Source organism: Pelophylax lessonae, assembly GCF_965119305.1.
Source record: "Pelophylax lessonae genome assembly, chromosome: 5".
Taxonomy (NCBI): Eukaryota; Metazoa; Chordata; class Amphibia; order Anura; family Ranidae; genus Pelophylax; species Pelophylax lessonae.
Window position 1 is genome coordinate 139,387,746 of NC_138772.1, and position 27,080 is coordinate 139,414,825.

The window sequence follows — 27,080 nt, forward strand, 5'->3', positions numbered from 1 at the left end:
GCGGACTCTGTGCTGCTCAGCGGGGGATCGATACACTGAGCAGGCAGTTGACAGCTCCCTCCCCGCTCTGTGTGTGGAGAGGGAGGTGTCAGAGCCCCACTGCTGTCTATGGGGAATCGGATGAGAGCGGACGACCTGTCCGCTCTCATCCGATCCCCTGGACGGATGGAAAATAGGGTTTCCATCCGTCCCGATTTCACGGACAGCATCGGATGCGGATGGCAGCAGGTGTCAGAGGACATGTCACCACTGACATCTGCTGCCCCATAGGGATGCATGGAGGATCCGATCAGGTCCGCCTAAAAAACTGACAGGCGGATCTGATTGGATCGTTCATGTGAAAGAGGCCTTAGAGTTTTCACTAGAACAAGAATAGAGTGCAAATCTTCCAAAGGAGACACTAGTTCTGGTGATCACAAGGGATTCCTTCACCTTGGAAGGATTTTCTCTCACTTCCTGTTTTGATTATGGGACAGGAAGTGAAAAGAAATCTCCCCAATGGGCAAAAAAAAAAGGCAGACAGTGGTTATAACCCCTTATTACTCTACCCCCAGAAAAACATTTTACATTTTGTTCTACTTAAATACAAGTTAAAATACATGATACCACAAGAACAAAAGTGATATATGTTTCAGCTTACCAGTCCTTGCGTGCTGCTGGTGTCATCAGGAGCTCATCATGTAATGGCTGCATTAGTTTTCAGCATAAGTACATTTTCTGCAAGTACAGAAAAACACCTGTTCTGCCACAAATCTTGTGATCTTGTGATGTCCTGTGCACTGAACTGAAATTTCAAAAAATTTTATCAGCTTTCCCAGCTATCTATTGTGAACTACAAAACAACTTCCTCAATGTCATATAGATGAGGGGTAGGAGTCTTTAATCCTAATCAGGAGAGACATTTAGGATGACAATAATGCTTCTTAATAGATACAGTGCAGTGGGTGTTACCCTAGGACTGAAAGTTTATTACTGCCAGGATCACAAGGTAAAAATAATGGAAATATAACCTGCAAAAAGAAATAATAATGCAGCCACCACCACCAATGACTGGCAAACTGCAATATATTAAGTTTTATTTTTTGTATGGGGTTTTGATCAATTTTAAATTATCATGGTATTTAACTAGACATTTCTTTCATTTTTTTCCTGATAGATGAAACATAATAGTTTTCTATATATAACAAATAATATATTAATAATTATTATATTTATGTTAAGGTTTTTGCTTTTTGATAGTTTATATATAATAATCTTTATGCTATTTTTTTTTTATACAATGACCACCAAACAGGCTATGAATAAAGTTTGCTGAAATGAAAGACACTACGAGCCTTATGTACAGTATGCAAAGTATGGTAAAAGTAACATTTCTTGCTGCTTATTGCAACTTCTTTGATTTTTTTAAAAACTCATACTGTGAAAATTACACTGAAGTCAGAACTGATTGGTTGTTACAGGCAAAAATAAATGTTAGCTTTACCAGACTTTTATAAAATTGAAAAGCAGCGCTATATAAAATGTCCAGGTATAGGTAGGGTCCAGCTGATTGGTCTCCTTGAAATGCCACCACTAGAGAGAGAGAGAGAGAGAGAGAGAGCAACCCCAATCACACTGCCGCTTACCGTCCCACTAATAAAAGAAGGCTCAAAGGTTCCACCAAGCTGCTCCTCCAGAAATCCTCAGCGATTCCAGGATCAAGCCAATTAGGTGCGACTCCATACAGATGGTACAAGGCAGACTGATCACTCATATATACCAGAAAAAAGCAAAAAAGAAAACCATAGTGCAACGCCTAATGAACCACCATTTAATTTCCTTATGCTAAATAAATGTTTACAGGTAATAAGAGTAAAAAGAGCTTATCTGCCAGAAATGTTTGACCGCCAACGAGATGACCGCTGCTTCACTCCGTAGTGACGTCCCGCATCACAGGTCCCGCCCTGACCGCCAACGAGATGACCGCTGCTTCACTCCGTAGTGACGTCCCGCGTCACAGGTCCCGCCCTGACCGCCAACGAGATGACCGCTTCTTCACCCTGTAGTGACGTCCCGCGTCATAGGTCCCCGGTCAAACATTTCTGGCAGATAAGCTCTTTTTACTCTTATTACCTGTAAGCATTTATTTGGCATAAGGAAATTAAATGGTGGTTCATTAGGTGTTGCACTATGGTTTTCTTTTTTCCTTTTTTCTGGTATATATGAGTGATCAGTCTGCCTTGTACCATCTGTATGGAGTCGCACCTCATTGGCTTGATCCTGGAATCGCTGAGGATTTCTGGAGGAGCAGTTTGGTGGAACCTTTGAGCCTTCCTTTATTAGTGGGACGGTAAGCGGCAGTGTGATTGGGGTTGCTCTCTATCTGGTGGTGGTGGTGGCACTTCAAGGAAACCAATCAGCTGGACCCTACCTATACCTGGACTTTTTATATAGCGCTGCTTTTCAATTTTATACTGTTTTTATGTTTTATCCAGCATATGTGCAGCAGCTGTTTTTTATTTAATAGACCCAAGTGCAGTTTTTTGTTTCATTTTTTTTACCAGACTTTTGTTTTTTTCTTTAAAGAGAACCTGTCAGTAATTTAAATAAATAGCAGGCAAAAGTACTGAAAAAAAAATTATATTTGCTTTCTTTGCAACATGTTTTCTTTCCAAAAATATTTTTGATTACTTGCAATGTGCTTTTGAACTTGCTAGAAAATTTGACTACCCCAAGAGAGTCAATCCCTAGCATGCCCCTAGCACGTTATACTCCTCTTCTCTTCTGGAAGTGTCTCATTACTGTCTATGCTAGCTCAGTATCTGCAGCCATCACCTAACCTCCCTACATAAACTTTCATGTAGCTGCCAGGGGAAGAGCAAAGGGGAACACTATAAAGTGTCACTTAAGTGACAGCTTGGAGTCTGCTTGGGCTGATGACATCACAGCCAAGATGGCAGCACCCAGCAGCAGTCCCAGCACTTTTGGATGTTTATATAATGGAAGATTTTACAGGTAAATAACATGCATACCTTAAATACATTAATACATGAAATGCACATATAATTTCATAGGAGAGTTTTGATAAAATAAATGGTCTGGTGAGAGGGTCTCTTTAAGGCAAGAAAAAGTGAGTAAGACAGTACAATTTTCTTTTTTGCAGTTTATCAGTAATGGTGTATATGTACAGTATATTAGAAGCATATACCTAAGTGCGTGTATGTACGTATGCATAACTGCATGTAATGATAGAAAGATAGATAGATAGATAGATAGATAGATAGATAGATAGATAGACAGACAGACAGACAGACAGACAGACAGACAGACAGACAGACAGACAGATAGATAGATAGATAGAAATGTAATAAAGTCAAAAGGGCTTTTTGCAAAGGAAGTTGTACTTTGTGCAGAATTTACCCCAGAGCTTAGTGACTGAGGTGAAGCTCTGCTGACTGCATATCACACAGTCACGTGCAAGCAAAAATTCTTTGCAAAGTGATTCACTAAGCTCTGGGGCAAATTCGCTTGCAAAATGCAACTTCCATTGCAACTTCTAAGTGAACAGCCTATTTGTCTCTTGTAAATAAACCCCATAGTATTCAAAATCAGCATAGTTTTCAGAGAAACACTGCCCCATTTAATAGGGTCAGACTGCTAGAATTCTAACCATAAGATGCACTTTAATCTCCCCTGTCAGGTAGAGGTGAGGTGAATGGCACACATTCAAAAACTTACACAGCACTGGAAAATCAAATGGTCCTGAGATTATATATGTACACACACATATGCATCCTATTACAGGACACTTGGTTTCAATTCACACATGGGCAAGTTTAGAGATGCTTAGCTTTATTTAAAAGGTTATAATGTCACAGTTTATGTGGAGGTTAACAATACATGCCATTGAAGGATATATATCTGCCTTGTGCCCCAAGGTAAGATAGTATCTCCCCCTCTTTTATATTTAAGTGCTAAAGTAGAAAGGTTAAGAACATTAACAATTGCCATATGCACCTGCAAGATGTCAAGCCACATGAAACTGATGGCTAAAAATGATGCACATTCACGCAAGTGGGAGCAGCATGGAATGAAAATAGCTTTACATACTATTTAGAACATAGTTCTCTTTTTAATGTGTGCACGTAATTGTTTGGAGTATATATTATTTAAAATGGTTGTGTATTTTTTATACTATTTTGTATTGGAAATGTATTTAATAAACCATTATGAGAGCAATACACATATATGCAGTAGCAGGGTAGGAAGGTTTTAATGTCCATCTGCTGCATGTATGCTATATTGTCTTTTTCTGTGCTCCACTCTTAGAACTGTGACTGAGCTTTCATTGGCAGCTCGCAGTCAAATATCTACAATTGAGAGTTGGTAAGATGAGCTCCCAATGATGTCAGCACTGTGCAGCTAATTACAGTGTCACATGATCAGATGCCCCTCCTACTAGCTTCAGACATCATGGCCCTTTTAAAGCTTTGGCTCCCACTGGCATAAAGGGCTTATAGCTAAAGTATGTATTAACCTTTTTAATCTACCATTGGATTTGTGATTCTCTGCATTAAGGCCTGTGATCTTGGCATCCATGTTAGAGAGCATGACCAGATTTGCAACCACTGCTGCTGAAAAAAAAAACACCACAACTTGTTGATTGGATTGGATAATGTTGAAAGGGCAGCACAATGAGCATGTTATCATGTTTTCTGACAGTCTATGTACATTACCTTACTGTACCAGCAGGATCAAATGTAGAATCCAAGTGGTGTCTGCACATAACCTCAGTTATCTTCCAGAGCAGTCATTCTCAACCATGGTTTCTCCAGAGGTTGCTACAGGTTCCTTGAGATGTGAATAACTGACCTCCCATTTGATGGTGGTGCATAGTTCCAGGGCCAGAGGCACTTGGCAGAGACTGAATGACACCAAAGATCCTTTTAACTCTCTTTAGGGAAGACATTCCCATCAATGTAAGAGGGATTTTGCCCAATGAACACCAATTTATAGGGCATTTGGTTAGGGATTTTAGCAGGGGTCCCACAAGACCTCCCATATGGAAGAAAAATGTATTTCCAATATATTTAGGGAAAAATTATTTTGAAATATATTGAATATGGCCAAAATTGTAGCATTTCAGATATATTTCCAATATATTTGGGAAAAATAAAAAAAGTTTTTTTTTAAATATATTTTAATATATTTTTCTTCCATGTGGGCTGGAAAGTATTTCAAGGGTTCCTCTGAGGTAAAAAAAAAAAAAAAGGATGACAAAGACTATTATAGAGTATTTGAAGAACCTCAAACACAAATATTGTCTTCAGATTACAAGGTAGCATGTTTCATCATTTTGATGAAAGGTCTCACTGACCAACAGTAATAAGCAGGTTGAAGTAAGCAGCAGGTCAAAGCACTGATGTTCAAGCTAAAGCGCACCCAGGGTAGTCTAGTATATGAATAACGTTATATACAAGCAGCACTGTTAAAGACCTGTTTTAAATGCTCTGCTTATAAACACTGAAGAAAAGTGTTCTTTTATAGTTCTTAGACTATACAGTAAAACCTTGGATTGCGAGCATAATTCGTTCTGGAAACATGCTTGTAATCCAAAGCACTCTTATATCAAAGCGAATTTCCCCATAAGAAATAATGGAAACTCAGATGATTCGTTCCACAAGTCCTTCAGTTTATAGTCTATATACAAAGATTATAGCAATGTGATAGGTTGTGTAACCATAAAATGTCCATCCACAATATGCAGTCTTCCTAAGGGGATTAGAAGCAAAATCTAGCAGAGCTACAGAATATAAGAGAGATGAGAGTGTAGCAATATGGTTACATTTAATGAAGGTTCAACATTTAGCAACTCACATGGTTGATGATTAAAATAGGCACACCTAAGTATGCAGGCATCGGGGGTAAAGCTGTCCACATAGACCATCTTCTGAACCACCGGCTCTCACCACTGTCAGTCTGCAATCATGACCGGGAAGAATAGTCTGCAGTAGAGTAACCTGAAAGTGAGGCTTTGAATCACTCGTGGAGTGCAGTGTGGAAGGGATGATGATGATGATGGTGCAGAAGATAGTCTATGTGGACAGCTTTACCCCAGATGCCTACATACTTAGATTTGCCTGTTTTAATCATCAACTGTGGGAGTTGCTAAATATTGAACCTTCATTAAATGTAACCATATTGCTACACTTTAGAGGCCCCTCTCTTCTTTTTTATACATGACGCTACTTGTATATCAAGACATCGCTTATATATCAAGTTAAAATTTATTTTAAAAATTTGCTTGTCTTGCAAAGCGCTCTCAAACCAAGTTACTCTCAAACCAAGGTTTTACTGTAGTTCATTTAAATCATGTCTAGAATATGAAATGAACCTTTTATATTGTACTTTGAAACCTGGTTAGAAGAAATTTGTCAACATTTGAAAAAAATGTAATGTTCCTCAATGTTTTAAGCCTGTCTCTGGCAATGTCCTCGTTCTATATGCCCATTTTTAGTGTCATCTATAAACTTGAGCCTACCAGAGTAGGGTGCTGGTCTGAACAACCAGGGACAGGCCTACAGCATATTAGCAGCAGGCAGCATTCTCTAACTAGCACATGGTGCTGCTTTTATTACTGGGGCCACTTCCAAGGACAAGGTTGAAAAAAGCAGTTTTAATATATGCTTTGTTACCTTCAAAACCTGATATTATCTCACAATCTGGCAAATTACATGTGTTCCATTTAGCAAGTTTTAAAAACAATAATTATCTAGACTCCTGTTGAATATGAATTTGTAAGTAATTCTATTGTTTAACTGTCTTGGGTTATAATTTAAGACATAGTCTGTATTGGCTTAATTAGCATGTTGTAGCATGTAAAACTGTGGTTAATTGTACCTGAGTATTTGGAATCAGTCTTGTCATACTGGTGAAAAACAGATTGATTTGTAGGTCATCATGGAGAAGATAAGAGTTTCTGGAGATAATCTTCCTCTGCATTGACAAGGTATTTTGGGATATATTTAAAAACAAGGCTAAAACAGCTTAATTATTGGAAATCTGTCCTGTAAAAGTTGGTAACTGTGCATACAAATGGTAGTCACATGAGTCTCTGAAGCTATAGTTGCACTGTACAGGTGTCTGAAAGTATTCTGAATGTTAATGTTGTTTCCATTTTATTGATGAATGTCTTCTTGGTTTTTTTTTTTTTTTCTTTTTTTTTCTTTTTTCCAGAACGAGGTCTCCCTGTTGAAAAATGAGGTAGCACAACTAAAACAACTTTTGCTTACACATAAAGATTGTCCAATAACTGCCATGCAGAAGGAGTCACAAGGTTACTTAAGTAAGTCCTTGGCTTTACTGTAATATTTATGATTTAGATGTTTTCTTTTGATAGCTCTTTAATATTGTTATTCATGATTACTTTTATAGCTCAGGGGCTCTTTTGCTGGAGAAACAATTAGAAGAGTGTCCATGTTGCACAAAGATCGCATATCACCAAAAAGTTATTTATTCTGACTTTATGGTCATCAGTAGGAATAATGGGGTTGAATTACTAAAGGCAAATATGCTGTTCACTTTCAAAGTTGCTCTTTGAAAGCTCATTTTTTTAACTTAACAAATGTGGTGAAATTTCACATTGCAAAAAATTCTCAATCTTGTGCAAGGAAAAAAAAAAACAGCACTTTTGCTTGTACGTTATTGGATGATGGAAGTCAGCAGTGCTTCATCTCATTCTCTAAGCAATGGGGATAGTTCACTTGCAAAGTGCAACTTCCCTAGCAAAGCGGAATCAGTAGTAGCTATGCTGCTCCAAACATGCCTATTTTCATGTACCTCCAGCTTTCATCAGGTGCATGGCCAGGAGTGCATCCCCACTCAACTGTGCTTCTTGTCAAGTAGAAACGAGCAGGCCACACATTAATGCCATCACCAATGTAAAACCAGCTTTAATATAATAAATAGAAGATTCACAACATATAGTCTTGCCTGTCCACCTCCCACTCAAATGCATTTCACCCCACAAAGGGCTTCAAGCGTAATAAACCCAAAAGCAAGCATTTTATTATTGCAGCTTGCCAATTCTTAAATGTGATGGCTGCATTTGTTTTCTTTTTCAGGCTTTCTTTCTTCTATTTTTATCTGGTGATCCAGCTAGTAAGTCTGTCTTTTTCAAAAGAACAAACTCTCCTGCAGTGGTTTCAGTTACAGGGATGAGACAAACCATTTACCACTGGAAGGGGTGCTTAAAATGATCAATTTTATTTATTTATGTAAAATCTTTAGCCCAAAAGGGAACAAAACTACTGTTATTGCTTAAAAAGTGTTAATTGGAGTTTAGCTTCAATTTGTTAGTGCATTTAAATCTGCTAGTACATCTAACATTACCCTCCCCCCAGGACTGACAATGCTGCTGTCCAGATGTGCCCCCTGCGCTCATTCCGCCAGAGTGGGGGCACTCTAATACAGGAGGTGTGTTATTGGCAAGATCACCAAATAAAACAGAGGAGAAAAATAAACAATAAAACTAATACAGCCACCACATCTATTGGTAAGCCACAATATATTACATTTCTGGTTTGGGGTTTAATATTGCTTTAATCACAGAAACCTTGCAAAGTGAACAGACTATTTTCCTTTAGTAAATGGGATACGGTCAGTGTGAGACCTCAAAAGTGGTGCCCCATCCCTATGATAAAGGGAAAAGGAGAGAATCCCCTTCGCGTGGGACTTTAAAGGCACCTCACAATGATGAGTAATATATTAATAAAAAAGATTATTATTAAATAATAAATTCATAAAATTGCTGGTACATACAGTGTGTAGCAGCGTAGACAGACAAATACAGCAAGACATGGAGATACCAAATACAAAACACCATGCAATACTGAATGTTGATGTCAATCTTTTTTATTCATCTTTTTTATTAATATACTACTCATCGTTATGAGGTGCCATTTAAAGCCCCACGCCAAGGATTCTCTCCTTTTCCTTCGACTATTTTCCTTTAGTAAATCAACCCCAATGTTCCAGGGCCAAGCAGGGTCGACTTTAGGACTCCATTCACACCTAGGTGATTTGAATCGCAGGCGAAATCGCGGCAATTAGGCCCACTATTTAAGAATCGTGTCGAAACGCGGGACGCGTTTGCGATGCTATTATTTCCCAATGGCACCCAAAACATGGTGTGATTTTGCCACAATTGTCGTGCAACTAATCACGCAAACAAAATCGTGATACGTGTGTTGAAGTAGAAATTCTTCTTTTTGGCAACACGTGTACCGTGATTTTGTTTGCTCGATTTTGCCGCAATTTGTCGCACGACACTCGCGGCAAACTTGCACCACGTTTGGGGTGCCATTGAGAAATAATGGCATCGCAAATGGGTCCCGTGTTTTCCACAATCGTAGGCAGAATCGTGCGGATTCCGCCCGCAATTTAAATCGCCTAGGTGTGAATTGAGCCTAACAGGCAGACACTGATATATGTAGCAACCAGTCACAGGTGTACTTCACTTTGGAGCCTCCGGTATAAACTGCTAGAATCTGACTGACTATCACAGGGAATAACTATTTTTTGTATATTATATTGAATTCATATGTCCAAATCAGAGTTACTTAGTAAGAAGAAAGCAGTCAGATATAATTTTACTGGAGTCGGGTCAGTGAAAATTATTTCACACTGATAAGTTAGGAAAAATTTGTGCATTTTCCATGTTGGTTTATTAAATAAGCTCAAATATGTTTTAGGATAGATACTCCATTAGGGTGTAGAAATACAATGTCATTTTTTGTAACTTGTCTATAGGATGGAAAAGTGATGGAAAATTATTTCACACTGATAAGTTAGGAAAAATTTGTGCATTTTGCATATTGGTTTATTAAATAATCTCAGATATGTTTTAGGATAGATATTCCATTAGGGGATAGACATACAATGTAATTCATTGTAACTTGTCTATATGATGTAACAGGGATCCACAGTTAGTTAGAATACACCATTATAAGCCAGCTTCATACAAAATGAGTAAAAAAGTAAAACATGCATTTTAATATTCATACAAGAGGCCATTCATTTATAAAGGGACATCTAGTGTTTTAAGGTGAGACATTTTACAAAACACACCTACTGGTTAATACATTTTTAACTGAAAAAGAATAGGAAGTCATACTAACCACATGATTAATTAATTTGATAGCTTTCACTCTAATCTTTTTACATATACCTAAAATTAATCCAAAGCCTAAAAGTACATGTACTGAATATGTTAACCCTAGACCTAACATACGCTGTAGCCAACCAATCATAGCTAACCATAATATATTTCAAGTTACCTACAGTACCTCAGTTGCTAACAGAGGCATAATTTATACAAACCCCTCCTCCCCCTAGACATTTTACCTATACAGTTGCCCTTTCACCTGACCTGACCTATCTGCGCAAAAAGGTTAAAGTGTATCTAAACCTTTAAAACAATAATGAATATATTGCAGCTTATCAGTCCTTAGATATAGTGATTGCATTGTTATTATTTCCTGTTTTATTCCCTTTATTGCCTGGTAATCTTCTAAATAATAGACTTATCTTGGGTGACTGTGGTCACTCCTTCACTGTATGCAGGGCTCCATAACAATTAGTATATTTTTCTATCCATGGTAGCCAACCATGCTGGACTTTAAACATGTCTGCCTTTTATTATCTCCATTACATATGGAGTGATGGGCTTAGTAGTTAACACATAAAGGATAACATTGTTTTTGCTTCCAGTTTGTCACACAAGAGACAAGGAGCTGCATTTCTAGCAATAAATATGTTCTTAGCCTGAAAAATTAAAACGAATTATAGGACTAGTGAGATGCAATATATTACTTTTTTTGTTCTTGGGTTTAGTTCTGCTTTAAAGTGGTTGCAAACCTCTGACATGAAATAGGAACAAACCATAACCCTGTGTGGGCTTGTCTCAATAAGGAGCACTTAGTGTCATTTCTGTCTGCCGCTTTGTTCCTCTGCTATCAGCGTGAATCTCTTCAGATAGGTTTTCCTGACACCAAGCGAACAAAGGTGACAGGGGAGGGAGCTCCAGCACACAGTACATGAATGACATTCTCAGCTCTGTTCCTTTGTGCTGTGTGAAGAGGCATGTGCCCCTTCCCTCCAATCAGCTCTTAGAGCTCCCCTCACCAAGCTCTGCAGAGTGTAGCTTTAGCTCCCCACCCCCTGATTTCTGAAAGCTCAGCCAAGCTGTATAAATTCTGCGAATTAAATGGATGTAGAGAAGAGATTGCTGCAGATAAACGGGTACAACTTATGTAGGAGGATTTTATTATTCTCTGTGTATCACTTGATGCCAGTCACTTTACTGGGTATGTAAGGGTTTACAACCACTTTAAGTAGCAGCTGATAAAGAAATAAAAGTCCCCTTGCACACACCTATTTCTTGTTAATGAAATAAATATGAATAAAAACAAAAATATTATATACAATCACAAATGTGCTGCTGCCAAAGTATATAAGTGTACCACACAATTCAAGCAATATTAGTGAGAAATTAAATGATTTAGCGCTGCACAGTGCTCAACAATAAATATGATGAAAAGTCCAAGAAAAAGTTCACCAAATATGAAGTAAAGAAAACGAAAAAGTCCTTTTGCTGTGTCAATGAGTGATAAGTCACAACTTCTTACTCTTTCCCTGGAATAAACACCATATGCGCTGCACACGCCACCGCCGTTAGCGGCTCACCTCACGATTTGACCTAAATTAGTCACCTGTGCATGTCCCTTTAAGGGAAATAAACAACATTCATCAGATGGATATCTGTCCCTCTTGATCTGATTAAAGAGTGCCAATGCTTCCACAAATCCAGAAGAAAGGCTCAGGAATAAAACATATGACAAATCATAGTGCTTTCCATAAAAACATGCTAATTTATTTAAAACAACCCATAAAAAATGCACTCTCAAGAATTATGCGCAATGACTGGTGCACTACAGATTACTTGCATATGCCACTTTACAGACCACCACAGGGGCATTATACAGAGAGGCTGCAGCTTGTGAAAAATGGAATTCGCTCAGTGCGGATCACAGGTACTTCCAGCATTCCCTTCTGTCCAACTGTCAGGAAAGACGTCTTACATCACCAGCTTCAGCCCCTTACGTGTTACGCCACAGAATCCCTCTGATGAAGAAACTCCCTGTGGCATAATGTGTAGGTCAAATAGTGGGGTGAGCGGCTAATGGTGCTAATGGTGCAGCACACTATCAAGGAAGGAGAAAGAAGCTGTGAATAATCACTGATTGACATGATATGTGGACTTTTTTGTTTGTTTTTTTTCCATATTTGGTGGACTTTTTATTGGGATTTTTCATCATATGTACTGTATTGTTGAGCACAGTGCAGCAATAAATCATTCAATTTTTAACCAGCTGATGTTTAGTTTTCACTGGGCCCAGTATTTTTTGTAATACAGCCCATTTCTTGTTGACTTCACCTATATCTGAATGCATCACATTGAGAAAATTTAAAATATGTCCATATATCGAACAAAAATACAGCTAAATGGATATGACTCAAATTTCTGGGACTTCTAACCCCCTCCCCCCCCCCCCCAACGCTATCCAGCTTACAAAGTGATGCCATACAAACTGCTATTATTTATGTGGACAATACTTCAAGCAGAAATGTCTGTGCTCTGCCTTACCCATGAATGGTCCTATTTCTATTTGTCTACATATGCTTCATAAGATGATCCTACGCCTTGTACAACACATCTTACCAAAATTATCATTTATAACTTTGCTCCTGTTAAATAATATTGTTTGCATTGCATTTGATGAAAGTCAGCCATACCTGTAGGAGCAATGAAAAGCTTTTGGTCTTTATTTAGTAATGCAGTGCACAGAGCAATGAAAAGTGCGCTTAAAGCTTTCCGCGATCTTACTGAAATAAATTGCTAATACATTGAAAAAAAAATGTAGGTGCTATGGTCTGTGCATTACTTTTCACTTATCAAATAAAGACTTTTGTCTTGAAACAGTTATGTAAAGTAGCAATTTAATGTTAGTTGTTAAGAATTTCTAATTCTTTAATCTGCTTTCCTGCTTCCCTGTGCAAGAATGTCAAAGCATGACATCATAAACAGGTGTCTAACTGCTGATACATTGCGCTCCCTCTGTTTCTTGCATCACCTTTTGTATGAATTTATCATCATACACATGTGGACAAATATGTTTTTCTATGTCTGCTTCTTTGAAACATTTCTCTAGTTACTAACAGTTACAAAGAGTGTTTTAAAGGGAACGTATAGTTCTATATACAGCATATATATATATATATATATATATATATATATATATATATATATATATATATATATATATATACATATATATATATATATATATATATATATATATACATATATATATATATATATATATATATATATACATATATATATATATATATATATATATATATATATATATATATATATATATATACATATATATATATATATATATATATATATATAAATATATATATATATACATATATACATACATATATATATATATATATATATATATATACACACATATATATGTGTGTGTTTTCTTTATCCATTTAAATTCAGTGCTAATACCTAGAGATTTGGTTATTTACTCCATATATAAATATGCCATAGATATTTAATTTTTACTACTTGGGGCCCGCTAGTGTCAGGGTGTCAGTCTGTAGATTAAAACACCAGTTAATATAAGTTCTTTTCTATATCTGTGCTGTGCAATCAGTTGAGATGATCCTTTTCTTTGGCTAAATCTGTTATACCGAAGCAAGCGTATATGCATTTATTCACGAGAAAGCCCAGCATCCTCTGCAAATTGTGGAATACACACTGTATAAAGTGTTTATAAAATAAAGTTTGGATACACATTATTAAAATATAATAAAAAAATCAATCATACATAAACTAAATAAATAGAATTTACTAAAAAAAAGCATTATACTTTTGCTTTTAGCGTTATCTATAAACGCTGTTTTCTAGGTATAAAAATGTTTATCCTTTTGGAAAGTGCTGTCCATTTCTGCAGTACGTTATGTTTAATTTTTGTATATGTAATAGGGTACAGTCTTCTAATGGATGTATAAATTACATACATGCTTTGGAAACCTCCACTAGACATATTTTTATGTAAAACACATGCCACATAGCATAATGTAAATCCAACTTAAAAAAAAAAAAATGTGAGTCCTTTCTGTTAATACAATCCTAATAGCCTTCTACACATGCAAGGACATATTTCCTGTGTGGCCCCAACTATCCTTATGGTATAGCTGATGACTTCTGAACTAGGGAAAAACTCAGCTCCAATGAACTTAAAGGCTCATCATGTCTGATAGCAAATGTAGAAATAGAAAAAGTCACAGGAAGAATCTAGTTGCCATGTGACTTTGCATACCTTCCTATTTCTGGCTTTCAAAAAATGCAGCCCAGTAAAGCCAGCCAATAGACTATGCAATTTTCTGTGATTGCAGGAAAGAAAATCGCTCGATTCTCCCATAAACGCAGGCATGGTTGATGGGGGAATCCCTCCCGTGGAACCATTGTGTTCTCCAGGCAGAGACAGCTTCCACATTACCCCCCACCCACTAGGAGAACACAGTGATTATTGCTAGTGGCTATAACTGATCAATTGATCAATTTGAGTACACTCAGCCTGCCCATACATGGCTTATGTCGTCAAACTATCTATTGCTGGTTTAAGAAAGGCTTCGTATAATAGGTAAACGCTATATTATCCATATATCATAAAAGTCTTAAACAGACTTGAACATCAAAGCCATGCTTAAGTTTACTTTTTTGTAAATAAAGGGATAAAGTAGATCTTAACATAATCACTAAAATCTAATAAAAGCTCTGAGGTTGAGTAATTTCAAAAGTTGATATCAGACTTTTTTTAAATCTGCAGCTCTTTTATTTTATGGAGTGACAACTATTTCCCAGTTGTGCGCCTACATTGTCACCCTGTCACATGTGTCTCTAATGGGGACTACAGGTGGCTGTCTCAATGCATATTGTGGGGACATAGTTTACTGTTATCACAATCAGGATGCTAGTTCAGAGCAATAATGTGCAGGTGATGCTAGAGTGAATGCAGTTAAACAGGAAGATGCTGAAAAAAGTCTGGAGGAGATCAGCAGTTGCAAAAAAGGATAAAATAAATAAAAAACATATTCTATGAAACTAACATGGCATTTGTTTATGATGCAAAACTAAATCTTACCCAGTTAGGGTTTAGATATTTTAACCACTTGCCGACTGCTCACAGTATATTTACTGCGGCAGTCAGCCCCTCACAGGCAGAGCAACGTAGGTCTACGTCGCTAGCCTGTGAGGCTCTGGGGAGTGAGCGCGCGCCGCCGGAGGTGCGCTCCCGCTCGGGTCACGGACCCCCCCGCGCGTCACTCGGCGATCGTCGGGGGGAGAGGGAGAAAGTCAGGCGGCTGATGTAAACAAGCTGATGTAAGCAAGCCGTCTGTCATTCTCCCCGGTGTAGAAACGATGATCACACGGTTCTACTATGTAGGAACGTTGATCATTGTTCCTACACCTCAAGCCACAGCCAATCACAGTTAGAATCACGCCCCTAGGGACACACACAGCCCCTCCCTCTCAAATAAAGTTAACCCCTTCACTGCCAGTGTATTTTTACAGTAACAGTGCATATGTATAGCACTGATTACTGTAGAAATGTCACTGGTAACCCCAAAAGTGTCAAAAATGTCAGTCAAGGGTCCGATCTGTCCGCCACAATGTCGCAGTACCGCAAAAAAAATCGCAGATCGCCGCCATTACGCGTTAAAAAAAAAAACAACAAAAATGACAGAAATCTTTCCCTTTGTTAGTAAACGCGATAACTTTTGCGCAAACCAATCAAAATACGCTTTTTGCGATTTTTTTTTACCAAACATATGTAGCATAAAACAAATTGGCCGAAAATGTTAAAAAATTTAGATTTTTACATTTTTTTTGGGGGGGGGGGGGGAATTTCATATAAAAAATGTGAAAAATATTGTTATTTTTGCAAAATTGTCGCTCTTTTTTTGTTTATAACGCATGATCAAAAAATCGCACAGGTGATCAAATACCACCAAAAGAAAGCTCTGTTTGTGGGAAAAAAAGGACGTCAAATTCGTTTAGGTATAGCGTCGCATGACCGCGCAATGGTCCGTTAAAGTCACGCAGTGCCGAATCGCAAAATACCCCCTGGTCAGGAAGGGGGTAAAATCTTCCGGGGCTTAAGTGGTTAAAAAAAGTTTAATTAGCGATGGGAGCATGGAAATTCCCATAATATATAAAACCACTGTTCTACAGGACACAGATCCATATTTAAAAAAATGACCAAAGATTAGTCCACTGCAGATACATCAAGAATGATATTCAAACCTTCTTGAGACACAAATATGACAGACAAATCATGAGATAATGGGATAGATTTACTAAAGCTGGTGCATTTAGAATCAGGTGCAGATGTGCATGGTAGCCAATCAGCCTCTAACCTCAGCTTGTTCAAATAAGCTTTGTCAATAAAACCTGAAAGCTGATTGGTTTCTATGCAGAAGTAAGCCTGATTTTGCACTCTCCAGCTTTAGTTGAAAAAAATGTTAAAATGTGCTCTACTTATTAGGGGGAATGGCTTTTTAGTTGTTCCAATACTATGATGTATGCCTGTGTCCAGGAGCAGAAGAAAAATTTGAAGTTTCCAATCAACCTTTTTAATGGTTGTTTTTACAATGTTTATGAACATTGGCAAACCCTATACTAAACCCTATGGTATGTTTCTGTTGTAGAATACATTCTTAAGTTGCAAATATGTTTAAAAGTCAGCTGTTCCTACCTGCAGCTAACTGTTGAGTCTTCATGCATAATACACAGGTTTTAAAAGCTCAAGGAACTAAACATTCCAGCACAGCCTTCTAACCAGAGCATTACTTGTTATTACATGTCAAAGAGCCAAAGGTCTCCAGTCTTCAGCCTAAAAAAGTGTTTTACATTATGGCATAGTAGCTTTTTAACAAGCTGCAATCTTGCATTATTATTCCTTTATACTGTGTGGTTTCTCAGCATTTGCACATACAAAAGTACAGTACCTTTACAGCACAAAGTCAATTACATTTTCTTTTTCTAAACCTGGGTTGTATGATGTCATCTTTGGACTTCTTGCAAACATTATTTAAAGCCAAAATCACAGTGCAGGAGAGCTGCTTAAAGCATTTAAAATGAATTTTCCATTTTATGCAGGATGAGTACCTCTACTCAAAAGCTGCCCAGTTCATGGTAAGTTGAGTTTCATTTAAAGATATAGCAATTAATTTTCAAGTCAATGGTCTTCTTGTTTTACTATCTATTGTAGGAAGGCCTGGCTTTGTAGTACAATACCACATGCTGTACTCTAAAGAGGGTAATTACCCGGAAGGACATGATGCTTGGCTCAAACTTTCTATCTTGTGTAAATTTGAAGTGAATCTGTGTTTGCCTAATCAGGGCAAAATAACATATTTACTTAATGCACCCCCCCTTTATCAGCAGCACATACTCACCTATGCTTTGCTCCCTTGTTGCTATGTTCAGCTGCTGGGAGTAGAGAACTACCCAGTACTTCTATGTGGGGAGCAGCTGGCCCACTTTCCTTTCTCCAAATAAATAACATTTCACTACAAGCAAATCATGAGACATGTAGGTACAAATATTGCAGTCCAGGAGTAACAAATCTGAAATGTAGGGGGTATCGAATACCAACAGCTCAGTCAGCTGCAAAATTGGATGGCAGACAGAAGGCAAGATTGCCACTGATAGAACCAATATAGCAGATTTAGAACGACATTTGTATCGCTTTTCTGTTGGGTTACTCAAAAGGCATAAGAATTGTGGTTGAATATTTAAGTTAAAGTGATTTTCAGCCTTTCAAAAAAAAAAATGCACCCCTAATTCTCAGTTGTTTGGTACATATGCTGCTAATGTCATGGTTGGTCTATTTAAGAATTACAGCTTTCATACAAGAATTATGGGTGGTCGGCCATACCAGTCTCTACATTTAACAAAACCTCCACCATGTGCTCCATGGGGATTGCAAGCCTGTCAAGGCTATATTGCCTTTTGAAACAGGAGGCAAACTTATTTCCCCTGTGGGCCCAGACCAAAATATTTAAGTCCTCAGATGAGATAGGTCACATTGTTGTGTACAATGCTTTTTTGCCGTCTGTGTCCCTGCAGGAAGATTCACCCTCACTACCTGTCCTGGTGACCATTGTCTCTGGGACTACAAGTGAGAAAGAATCCCAACTTTTTTGTTGTCCTTAGGACAGGAATAGAGGGGAAGTCTTCCAATGAAGATGTTTTGCAGTGACAATTGCTAAAAACAACTGCTTTTGTGTCTATGGAAAAGAAAGTGAAGATAAATCTCCCAATCCCCCAGACAGCAAAACAAATACTATAAAGAGGTTTAGACATTCCATACATAATGCAAAAAGAAAACAAAAAGTTTGATTCAAGGGTTCATTCACACATGTGCTGAGGAAGAGCGAATGAGCTGTTTGTTTATGTGGCTTGAACCACCTAGAGCTGTGTGCAGGCAGCCAGTGTTACTGAATGGGGAGACAGTGGCTGTATGAACACAGCCATATGTCCTAATTTGACAGGCGGGCGGGGGTTAGTGCAAGGCCCTAAATGCACATTGTTTGCAAAGAGCTAATTCATGCTATACAGACCCCAAGTATAAAATGTTAAATGCCTTTTGTAATTTTTCAGTTATTCTACAACATATCCTTCCATTTAACCTGTGGCCCTCCAGCTGTTGTGATGTCATGCCTCCGCCTTTGGGAGTCATGCTTGCACCTGCCAGCCTTGCAATGCCTCATGGGACTTGTAGTTCTGCAACAGCTAGAGGGCCACAGGTTGAGCACCGGTGATATAATTGAAACTAAAGACTAAGGTCTTCAGCACTGTGTAAAATTACAAGAAAATGCAATGTATAATTATAGAAATAAAAGACATCTAATTTCTCTGACAGTGTTCAATCATAGTGCAGGTGTACACTGGATATAATAAGTAGGTGAAGGATGTTATTGTAGTTTGTGGAGTGCAGTGTGTAGGTTATTATACATCACGTAACACCTCCTAGTACAAAGAGCAAGAAAAAAAAAAAGAAAAACGCTGATGCAGCTTTTACAGATCTCTTACATAATCCCCTGTGAATTTACCCTGCCAGCATGATGTCTTTGTTTACCTCAATAGCAAAATTTATTTTAGGAATACTCTTTAAATCAAAAAGGAAGACAGATAAATGTAAAGATAAAATGTAGTTGCAAATTAATAGTGACATTAACAGAAGCATTGAAACTATTTTGGAAATACTGTTTATCTCAATATCACAACTAACTAATATATATATATATATATATATATATATATATATATATATATATATATATATATGTATATATTTTTTGGGGAATGGAAAAGCAAGGTGCCTATAGACAGTAAATAATCTCTTAGACAGTTTTCACCACATCATTTGTCACAAACTCCTTTATCCCTGTTCCACAGAGAACATCTTAAAAATGTGTGATTTTTTTCCCCTTGTTGTCATTCTCGGTGACAATGGTCATCTGGACAATTAAAGAGGGTGAATCTCCTCAGTGGGGGCATAAAAAAGTTTTAATAACACTTCCCTTTTCTCTACAAAACTAAATATTTTTTTTCTTTACACTTTAAGAGCACCTTTTAACGCCTTATTATGTCAGACAGTTTGTGTTTAGTTATACAGGTATTGTATTTTTAAATCTTTTGATGCTGTCTTTTATCCAGTTTTCACATGGCATTGGCACATTTACTGCCAAAATAATCATTCTGATGCTGTATGTTGTTATCAACATATTAAAATAAATGGGAACCACTCTTTCCTCATCACATGAAATTAAGTGAATAAATGGAGGTAGCAGAAAGCAGCAAAGACAGAGCCCACATTTCTGTCTCTTGGTCTTGTATTTTGCAAAATAAGACCAGTAAGAGATTAATGCTTATATTGGATGTGCTCTTATTGAGCCATGGATGGTTTTGTTAAAAGGGAATTTTCTTAGGTTGCCTAGAAAAAAGCCCCACCATTAAATGAGCTCACAAAAAGAAAAGAGAATCCTTGCATAAAAAAAAAAAATCTTCTTTTACAAATAATTCTTCAGGTAATAAAATAAATAAATAATAAAATACTTTTTAATTAATAAATTACTGGGTAAATATATAATTTTCATCTCTACAAATATCCATGTAGGGTAAGACTTCAAACTGCTAATTTAAAATCTGGTCATTCTAGAGTCTCTAGAACAGAAGATCCTGTAAAGTTAAAAGACACAGAGGGGTTGTTTTGTCAAAGACCAATAGGCTGTTCACTTTGCACTTTCTCTTGGCGTAGTAAATAAGGTTAAGCTATGATGACCCCCTTCATTATTATTAAAAGTATTATACAGAATTTGTATAGCACCAGCAGTCTGCATAACCAATCATGTGCAAGCAAAAATACAGTGGGGTTTATTTACTAAAGGCAAATCTACTGTGCACTACAAGTCCACTACAAGTGCACATGGAAGTGCAGTCTCTGTAGATCTGAGGGGGACATGCAAGGAAAATAAAAAAACAGCATTTTTGCCTGCACATGATTGGATGATAGAAATCAGCAGAGCTTCCCCTCATTTCACTTACAGTACACTGGTAGTGCACAGTGGATTTTCCTTTAATAAATCAACCACCAAGTTTTTCAATTTTCCTTGCACAATATTGCGTATTCTTTGTGATGCAAATGTGGGTGCGCTGATAGGAGTGAAGCTGCTACCTGAACTATACCTAGTGAAAATAATGTTGAAAAATAGGTGCGCTAAACAAATGTGTTGAATAAATTGCCGTATAGGCACATATATGCACAATGAAAACAATCAAGTCTCATAAGTGGTGGTGAAAAATCAATAAACCATGGTGAACGTGATCCAATTGAAAATGGGAAACCCAAAATGAGTGCAAAAACTAATATAAGTCCACAAAGTCCAATTAATATAGTCTTCACCAAAACGTGTGTTGTGAAGAAATGTGAGAAATCAACTTCAAGTGATATTTCCAGTGCTGTAAACAGTGATTCCCACCACCAACAGGCTTTCCTCCTTACCAGATTGAGTAAGGTAAGGCGCAGAGTGAAAACTCAAATAAGCCGGTTGGAAAGGAGGAAAACTTCCACTGCAATTCCACCCTGTGAGATGATGCAAATTGGCCTCTTACCAGATGGTCTATATCAAAGGCACAGGAAAATCTCCTAAGTGGATGTCCCTTCTGTTGATCGAATACCGGTAGTCCCCTCCGCTAACCACATACGTCTGTGTTCTTATTTAAACTCCCCAGGATGTCATGTGAGGAACAAGGAATAAACAGATGTTTTTTAACTGAGCCGGTATGAGTCTCCTCAATTTTCAGAGATAACATATGTTGAGCTCAAAAACGTGTTGGTTTCTCGCCTATAAAGTAGTTCCCATCCAGCCTCCAGAAGAACAATTGGGAGGATCACTCTTCTCCTTAATTTCACACCCGAAGCCAATACAGATGAAAAAAACAAGCATGGATTCAAGCCGGCACAGCCGCCTGTAGTGCGGACTGTGCAAAGGATAATGACGGCGCGGCTCTTCTCAAATCCTACGCGTCATTGGGAAATCATTGCCAGAGAACATATTTAAAGTGCAAAAGTGGAGGCGCGAGCCAGCTCCTGTCCCAGCGGAAGCCCATTCGGGGGAAATGCGTAGGATTTGAGGAGAGCCGCGCCGTCATTATCCTTTGCACTGCAGGCGGCTGTGCCGGCTTGAATCCATGCTTGTTTTTTTCAACACGTTTTTGAGCTCCTCATATGTTATCTCTGAAAATTGAGGAGACTCATACCGGCTCCGTTAAAAAACGTCTGCTTATTCCTTGTTCCTCACATGACATCCTGGGGAGTTTAAATAAGAACACGGACGTATGTGGTTAGCGGAGGGGACTACCAGTATTCGATCAACAGAAGGGACATCCACTTAGGAGATTTTCCTGTGCCTTTGATATAGACCATCTGGTAAGAGGCCAATTTGCGTCATCTCACAGGGTGGAATTGCAGTGGAAGTTTTCCTCCTTTCCAACCGGCTTATTTGAGTTTTCACTCTGCGCCTTACTTTACTCAATCTGGTAAGGAGGAAAGCCTGTCGGGGGTGGGAATCACTGTTTACAGCACTGGAAATATCACTTGAAGTTGATTTCTCACATTTCTTCACAACACACGTTTTGGCGAAGACTATATTAATTGGACTTTGTGGACTTATATTAGTTTTGCCCTCTTTTTGAGTTTCCCATTTTCAATTGGATCACGTTCACCATGGTTTATTGATTTTTCACCACCACTTATGAGACTTGATTGTTTTCATTGTGCATATATGTGCCTATACGTCAATTTATTCAACACATTTGTTTAGCGCACCTATTTTTTCAACATTGCGTATTCTTTGCAAAGTCAATTTTTATCACATTCATCTAGCTAAGGCAAAATTCCCCAGCAAAGTGAAAATTCTCTTGCAAATTGAACAGCCAATTTGCTATTTTAGTAAATCAACCCCATTGATTGTTAGGAACAATTATACAACTAACCAAACAATTCACTTAGGAGAACAAGCCATGTATATAGGCGGCTGATTACATATTTGGGAGTCTATGGTCTTTAACTGGCCATGCAGTACTTCTATTTGGCATTTTGAGTTGGTATCTGTAAGTGGAACTTGAAAAGAGGACAGCTGACGATGGTTTATAGCAAGATAAGATTCATTAAACAAATCCAATGAATCTCTCATTAGAGGTGTTCGTGGTATATCAAGATGCATATCAGCTCAAAGGCCACCTCAAGAGATGCTCCAGGGAGTTTACTTCCCAAATAGCCTGGGGATGCTCAGATTCAATTGAAAAAACCTAAGTCTGTCAAAAGTCAAGCATGCTGTCTCCATGATCCTCTGCAGTAGCAAAAATAGGAAGTTAAGATGATTCTAATATGTTTGATAGTTGAAAAAATTGTAAGTGTCTCTGTGTGTAAAGAGAATACACCATTGTTGTATTAGATATTTAATTTTTTTATTATTTACCATTGTGCTGATGTCATCCTCAGGTCCTGAAAACAGCCCGCCTGAGAGTCCGGTTCCAGCCTGCTCCCAGCAGCAAGTCATTCAACATAACACCATTACAACTTCCTCTTCCATCAGTGACGTGGTTGGGAGTTCCTCTCTCAACCCTCTTGCCAACCACAGAACAGACCTAAACCCAATTCTCTGAAACATTGGGTTCAAAAACTGCCTTCGGGAGTTTGGTATTAAATCAGATCTTCCATTTTTACGAACATTTTCTCAACTTTATTTCAATCCTGGAAGTCTCTTCAGTCATTGAAAGACCTTGCCTTTCTTTTTTTTATAGTATTCAAATGTGTTTTTTTTTTCTTATAAGAAAAGGGATTTATGCAATTACTATGCTAGCAGTTTTGGGAAACGTGTGACGCTTTCTCGATATTCTGGTACATTGTGTTACTTTGAGAACTGAAGCATTTATGTACATAGTAACATTTCAAATTTGGTTTCTTTTTTTTTTTTTTGTCAGTCTTCAAAGTGGCCTGAATCTTCTTTTTTCTTTTTTTATGAACATAGGGTGACAGCCATTTTTGCTCAAAGACCAGATTTAGGTGCTCGCACCTGGACATTAAATGTAATGCATTGACAAAATTGTTACATAACTACCTGTTACATTTCCAGTGTATTTCTTTTTGCCATTCAAAATTGACAAAGCCGTTTTTATAATACACAAGTTATGTTACAACTGTTTCAAGAACTGTTATAAATGTATGAATATATAGTAAGGTCTAATGCCATAGTTTCTAATCAGACGCCATCTCTTGACAGTTGATTGTGAAACTAGTGTATTATAAAAACATATTTGTTAATCACTATACTACAGCTACTATGTTGTATTTTAATCTCTACAAACTGTACCTAAATCAATTGGCTTTTAAGTGCCAATTTAAAGGGTTTCTCCATCAAACTCAGTGGTCCTTACCCATGGCCTGTAATTAGATATCTTGTTGGCAACAACTTTTTTTTAGATGCTCAGAATCCACCGGTCCAAACATCTGATGCAATATATGATTTAAATACGCATGAGTTTAAGCAAGCGTTACTTAATTTATTCAGTTTTATTAACGCACTAAACATAATTATTAACTAATTTTCCTGAATGTTGTGTTTCAAGGCTGGCACATCACACTTCTTTGCCATTTAATGTTTAGGACCCCTGATCTAACTTTCCATGCTTCCAGCTAAGTTGCCTCTTGAAGCTGTTGTTGTCATAAACTCGCTCCTACCTAACTAACTAGCATATGGCTATTTTAGAAAATTGTGAGAAAAAAAAACACTGTAGCTATTTAAGAGAATCCTTACCTTGAAGCAAGATGAAATATTGATGAAGAAACCCATGAAAGTCCCAGAACTTTTTAATTTTTAACTTACTCATTTTAAGTACGTTAAAAGTAATTGTTTTTCACTGCCCCCTGAAGCATCAACAGATATACAGCTTCCCCTCATCTACTGCTGCTACACAAAACACTCCTCCCATACTTGTCTTCCTCCATCTTTGGCTAGTAGTTAGAGTTATTTATGCAGTGACACAGGTCAAACTCACTATTTCCTTTAAAGGGAACCATTTACCATTGTCTAGGAAGAAAAACTCCACCACATTTTAAGTTGACAACTATCACAGACAATGTAACCAATAGGTGCAGTCAGCATTATTACATTATTTCTGTGTTATAATGTCTCTGGACTCAATATAATCATAACAAAATCAAATGCAGACTCCCAAGTCTAATGGAAAAAGCACTGATTTACATTGCTGCTTGGTACCAAATAAATATAATAATGCTGCCTGTAATACTATGACTGCATATAGCTGTTAGAAATTTTTTAACCAAAAAAAGAACAACTGTTGCAAAACCTATTTTATGTGTAAACTGGTATAGAAACCTTCAAATCCCAGGTCAGGTCTGAGCATGCACTGTACTTTTATTAATTTAGCCCAGCCAACCAAAACCAATGTACAGGCCTTTTTTATACATTATATATATATAAATATATATATATACATATATATTTTTAAGCAAGCATTTACTTTGGAATTGTTTAGTCCAATGCTTTCTTTTTTATTGCTTTTCTACATTTTATGGGAAATCAGATAGCCTTTTATAAAAATGAAACAAATATATATTAGTACACCATGTGTAAAAATCTATATCTTTAAAATGCCCCAGGGTGCTAATTTAGTTAGATTTTTTTTTCTTTTTTTTATGGAGAGAACATAAGTGATATTATATGAACATAAGCACTAAAGGTAACACAAGAATGGCATTTTATGTTACCATTTGATTGGAATCAAGCTTTATGGTTTGGTTCTGTTTCCTCTGTTGAAATATAGTTGTATTTTTTTTTTTCCGTTTTCCCCCTTTTTTTAACCAGCAGAAAAAATAAGGTTCAGCTGTTCTATGGTCATCTGAATTTTCTCAGTTTTGTAGCCTGACAGATTGACATGTGTATACGTTGTGGCTAAGGCTTGTCTGTATTTTAATGCTAAACAGGCAGGCCAATGTGTGTATTCGTGTACTCCTGTACAGTTTACCAGTACCCAGCATTTACCACTATTGTGCATTTAAAATGTGCTTCTTATTTGCATACCATTATGCAAACCATTTTTTGAGATGGAACAATTGTCAGCTGTTCAAACCACCTCGAACTATTAGAATCATTAAAATAGCTGTGTCACTAGCTCCTATTGAATTGGTATTCTGTATCATAGTGAATAAGCAAATATTTGGAGGTCTACATAGAGGGGAGATTTGCACTTTAAAGTATCTGTCAACCTGATTATTTAAAGTCCAATTCCAGGAAACATAATAAAATCCACCCTCGCAGTGGGGTCCCCTACACTACAAGGGTAAATGCTTATTTAGTCTAGGAGTAGTGGAATAAGGAGTAAATACTTACCATAATTCCCACTCCAGCATGGTCCCTCCAGCAATATGAATTTGCCCCACATAGTCTTCTCTGTAGGATGCAACCAGCTTCCTCAGTGTACAACATAGGGTTAATGTTTCTGTATTGTACATGATGATGTGGAGGGTTCACCCACAGAGGAAGGCGAATGCTGGAGCAAGCCGGATAAGGTGCAAGGTAAGTGATAGAGGCTCTTCAACTGTCACCTAGACATAACAAGCATTTTAACCCTCACAGTGGATTTTATAATTTTCCTAGAGTTGAGCTTTAAAGCAAAATTAAAATCCTTTCTTAGAACTGGTGTCTTCTTTTGTCTTCTTTAAGCTGAAAACCTTCTTTTGTGACTCTGGAAGATCCCAGGCCCACTCTCTTATTAGAGGCACAACTTCTATGACAATTGAGACAACTCCCCTGAAAAAAAACCTCTCTGACAATTACAGTCTGCTATTCATTCTTCATAAGATCACCTTTTTGGCTACTAGGAGCTTTCATTGGATTGTGGGATGCCAGGTGGGCCTATGTCTATACATCGTGTCTGCTCCAAGGCAAGGCTTTTTGTTTTAAATTATTAGGAAGTCTTCACTTTAAATGTTAAGTTTCTTTAAAGTATCCCTTTTGGTAACCTGGTGTTACCAAAAATCTAAGAGAGTTAATCTATCTCAGACAATATTTGGGTTAATAATGAGAGTTCTATGACTGTGTGAAAACTTTAACACAACAATTATGTATTCGTATAAGGTTTGCACAGACACTGGTCAACTCAAAATAAGCATTTGATAAAACAAATATATATTTAAGCAAAGGGTGCTTTTGGTGAAAACAGCATAACAGACAATCAATAGATCTACTGATAAAGGCAGCTTTACATTCACTTTCACTTGTGCTGCAAGCAAGAGTTGACCTTCCACCACCCCAAACCCCCTCCCCCCTTTACACACACACACCTCCCCTACATCACC

The 27,080-nt window shown here is 37.4% G+C and overlaps 1 protein-coding gene across 4 annotated transcripts in view; it reads left to right on the forward strand.

Annotated features, from left to right (window-relative positions):
- Positions 1–24,796, forward strand: part of CREB5 (cAMP responsive element binding protein 5) — a 593,699-nt gene extending 568,903 nt beyond the window's left edge. For 3 of the 4 annotated variants that reach the window (XM_082257535.1, XM_082257536.1, XM_082257538.1), the window contains 2 exons: positions 7,216–7,324; positions 23,202–24,796. In XM_082257535.1, the coding sequence (XP_082113661.1) occupies positions 7,216–7,324; positions 23,202–23,365 (273 nt within the window). In that variant the 3' untranslated portion in view covers positions 23,366–24,796. Of the gene's footprint in view, positions 1–7,215; positions 7,325–17,290; positions 17,327–23,201 lie in introns of all 4 variants that reach the window. The other variant, XM_082257537.1, reaches the window with a different exon arrangement.
- Positions 24,797–27,080: the final 2,284 nt, after the last annotated feature.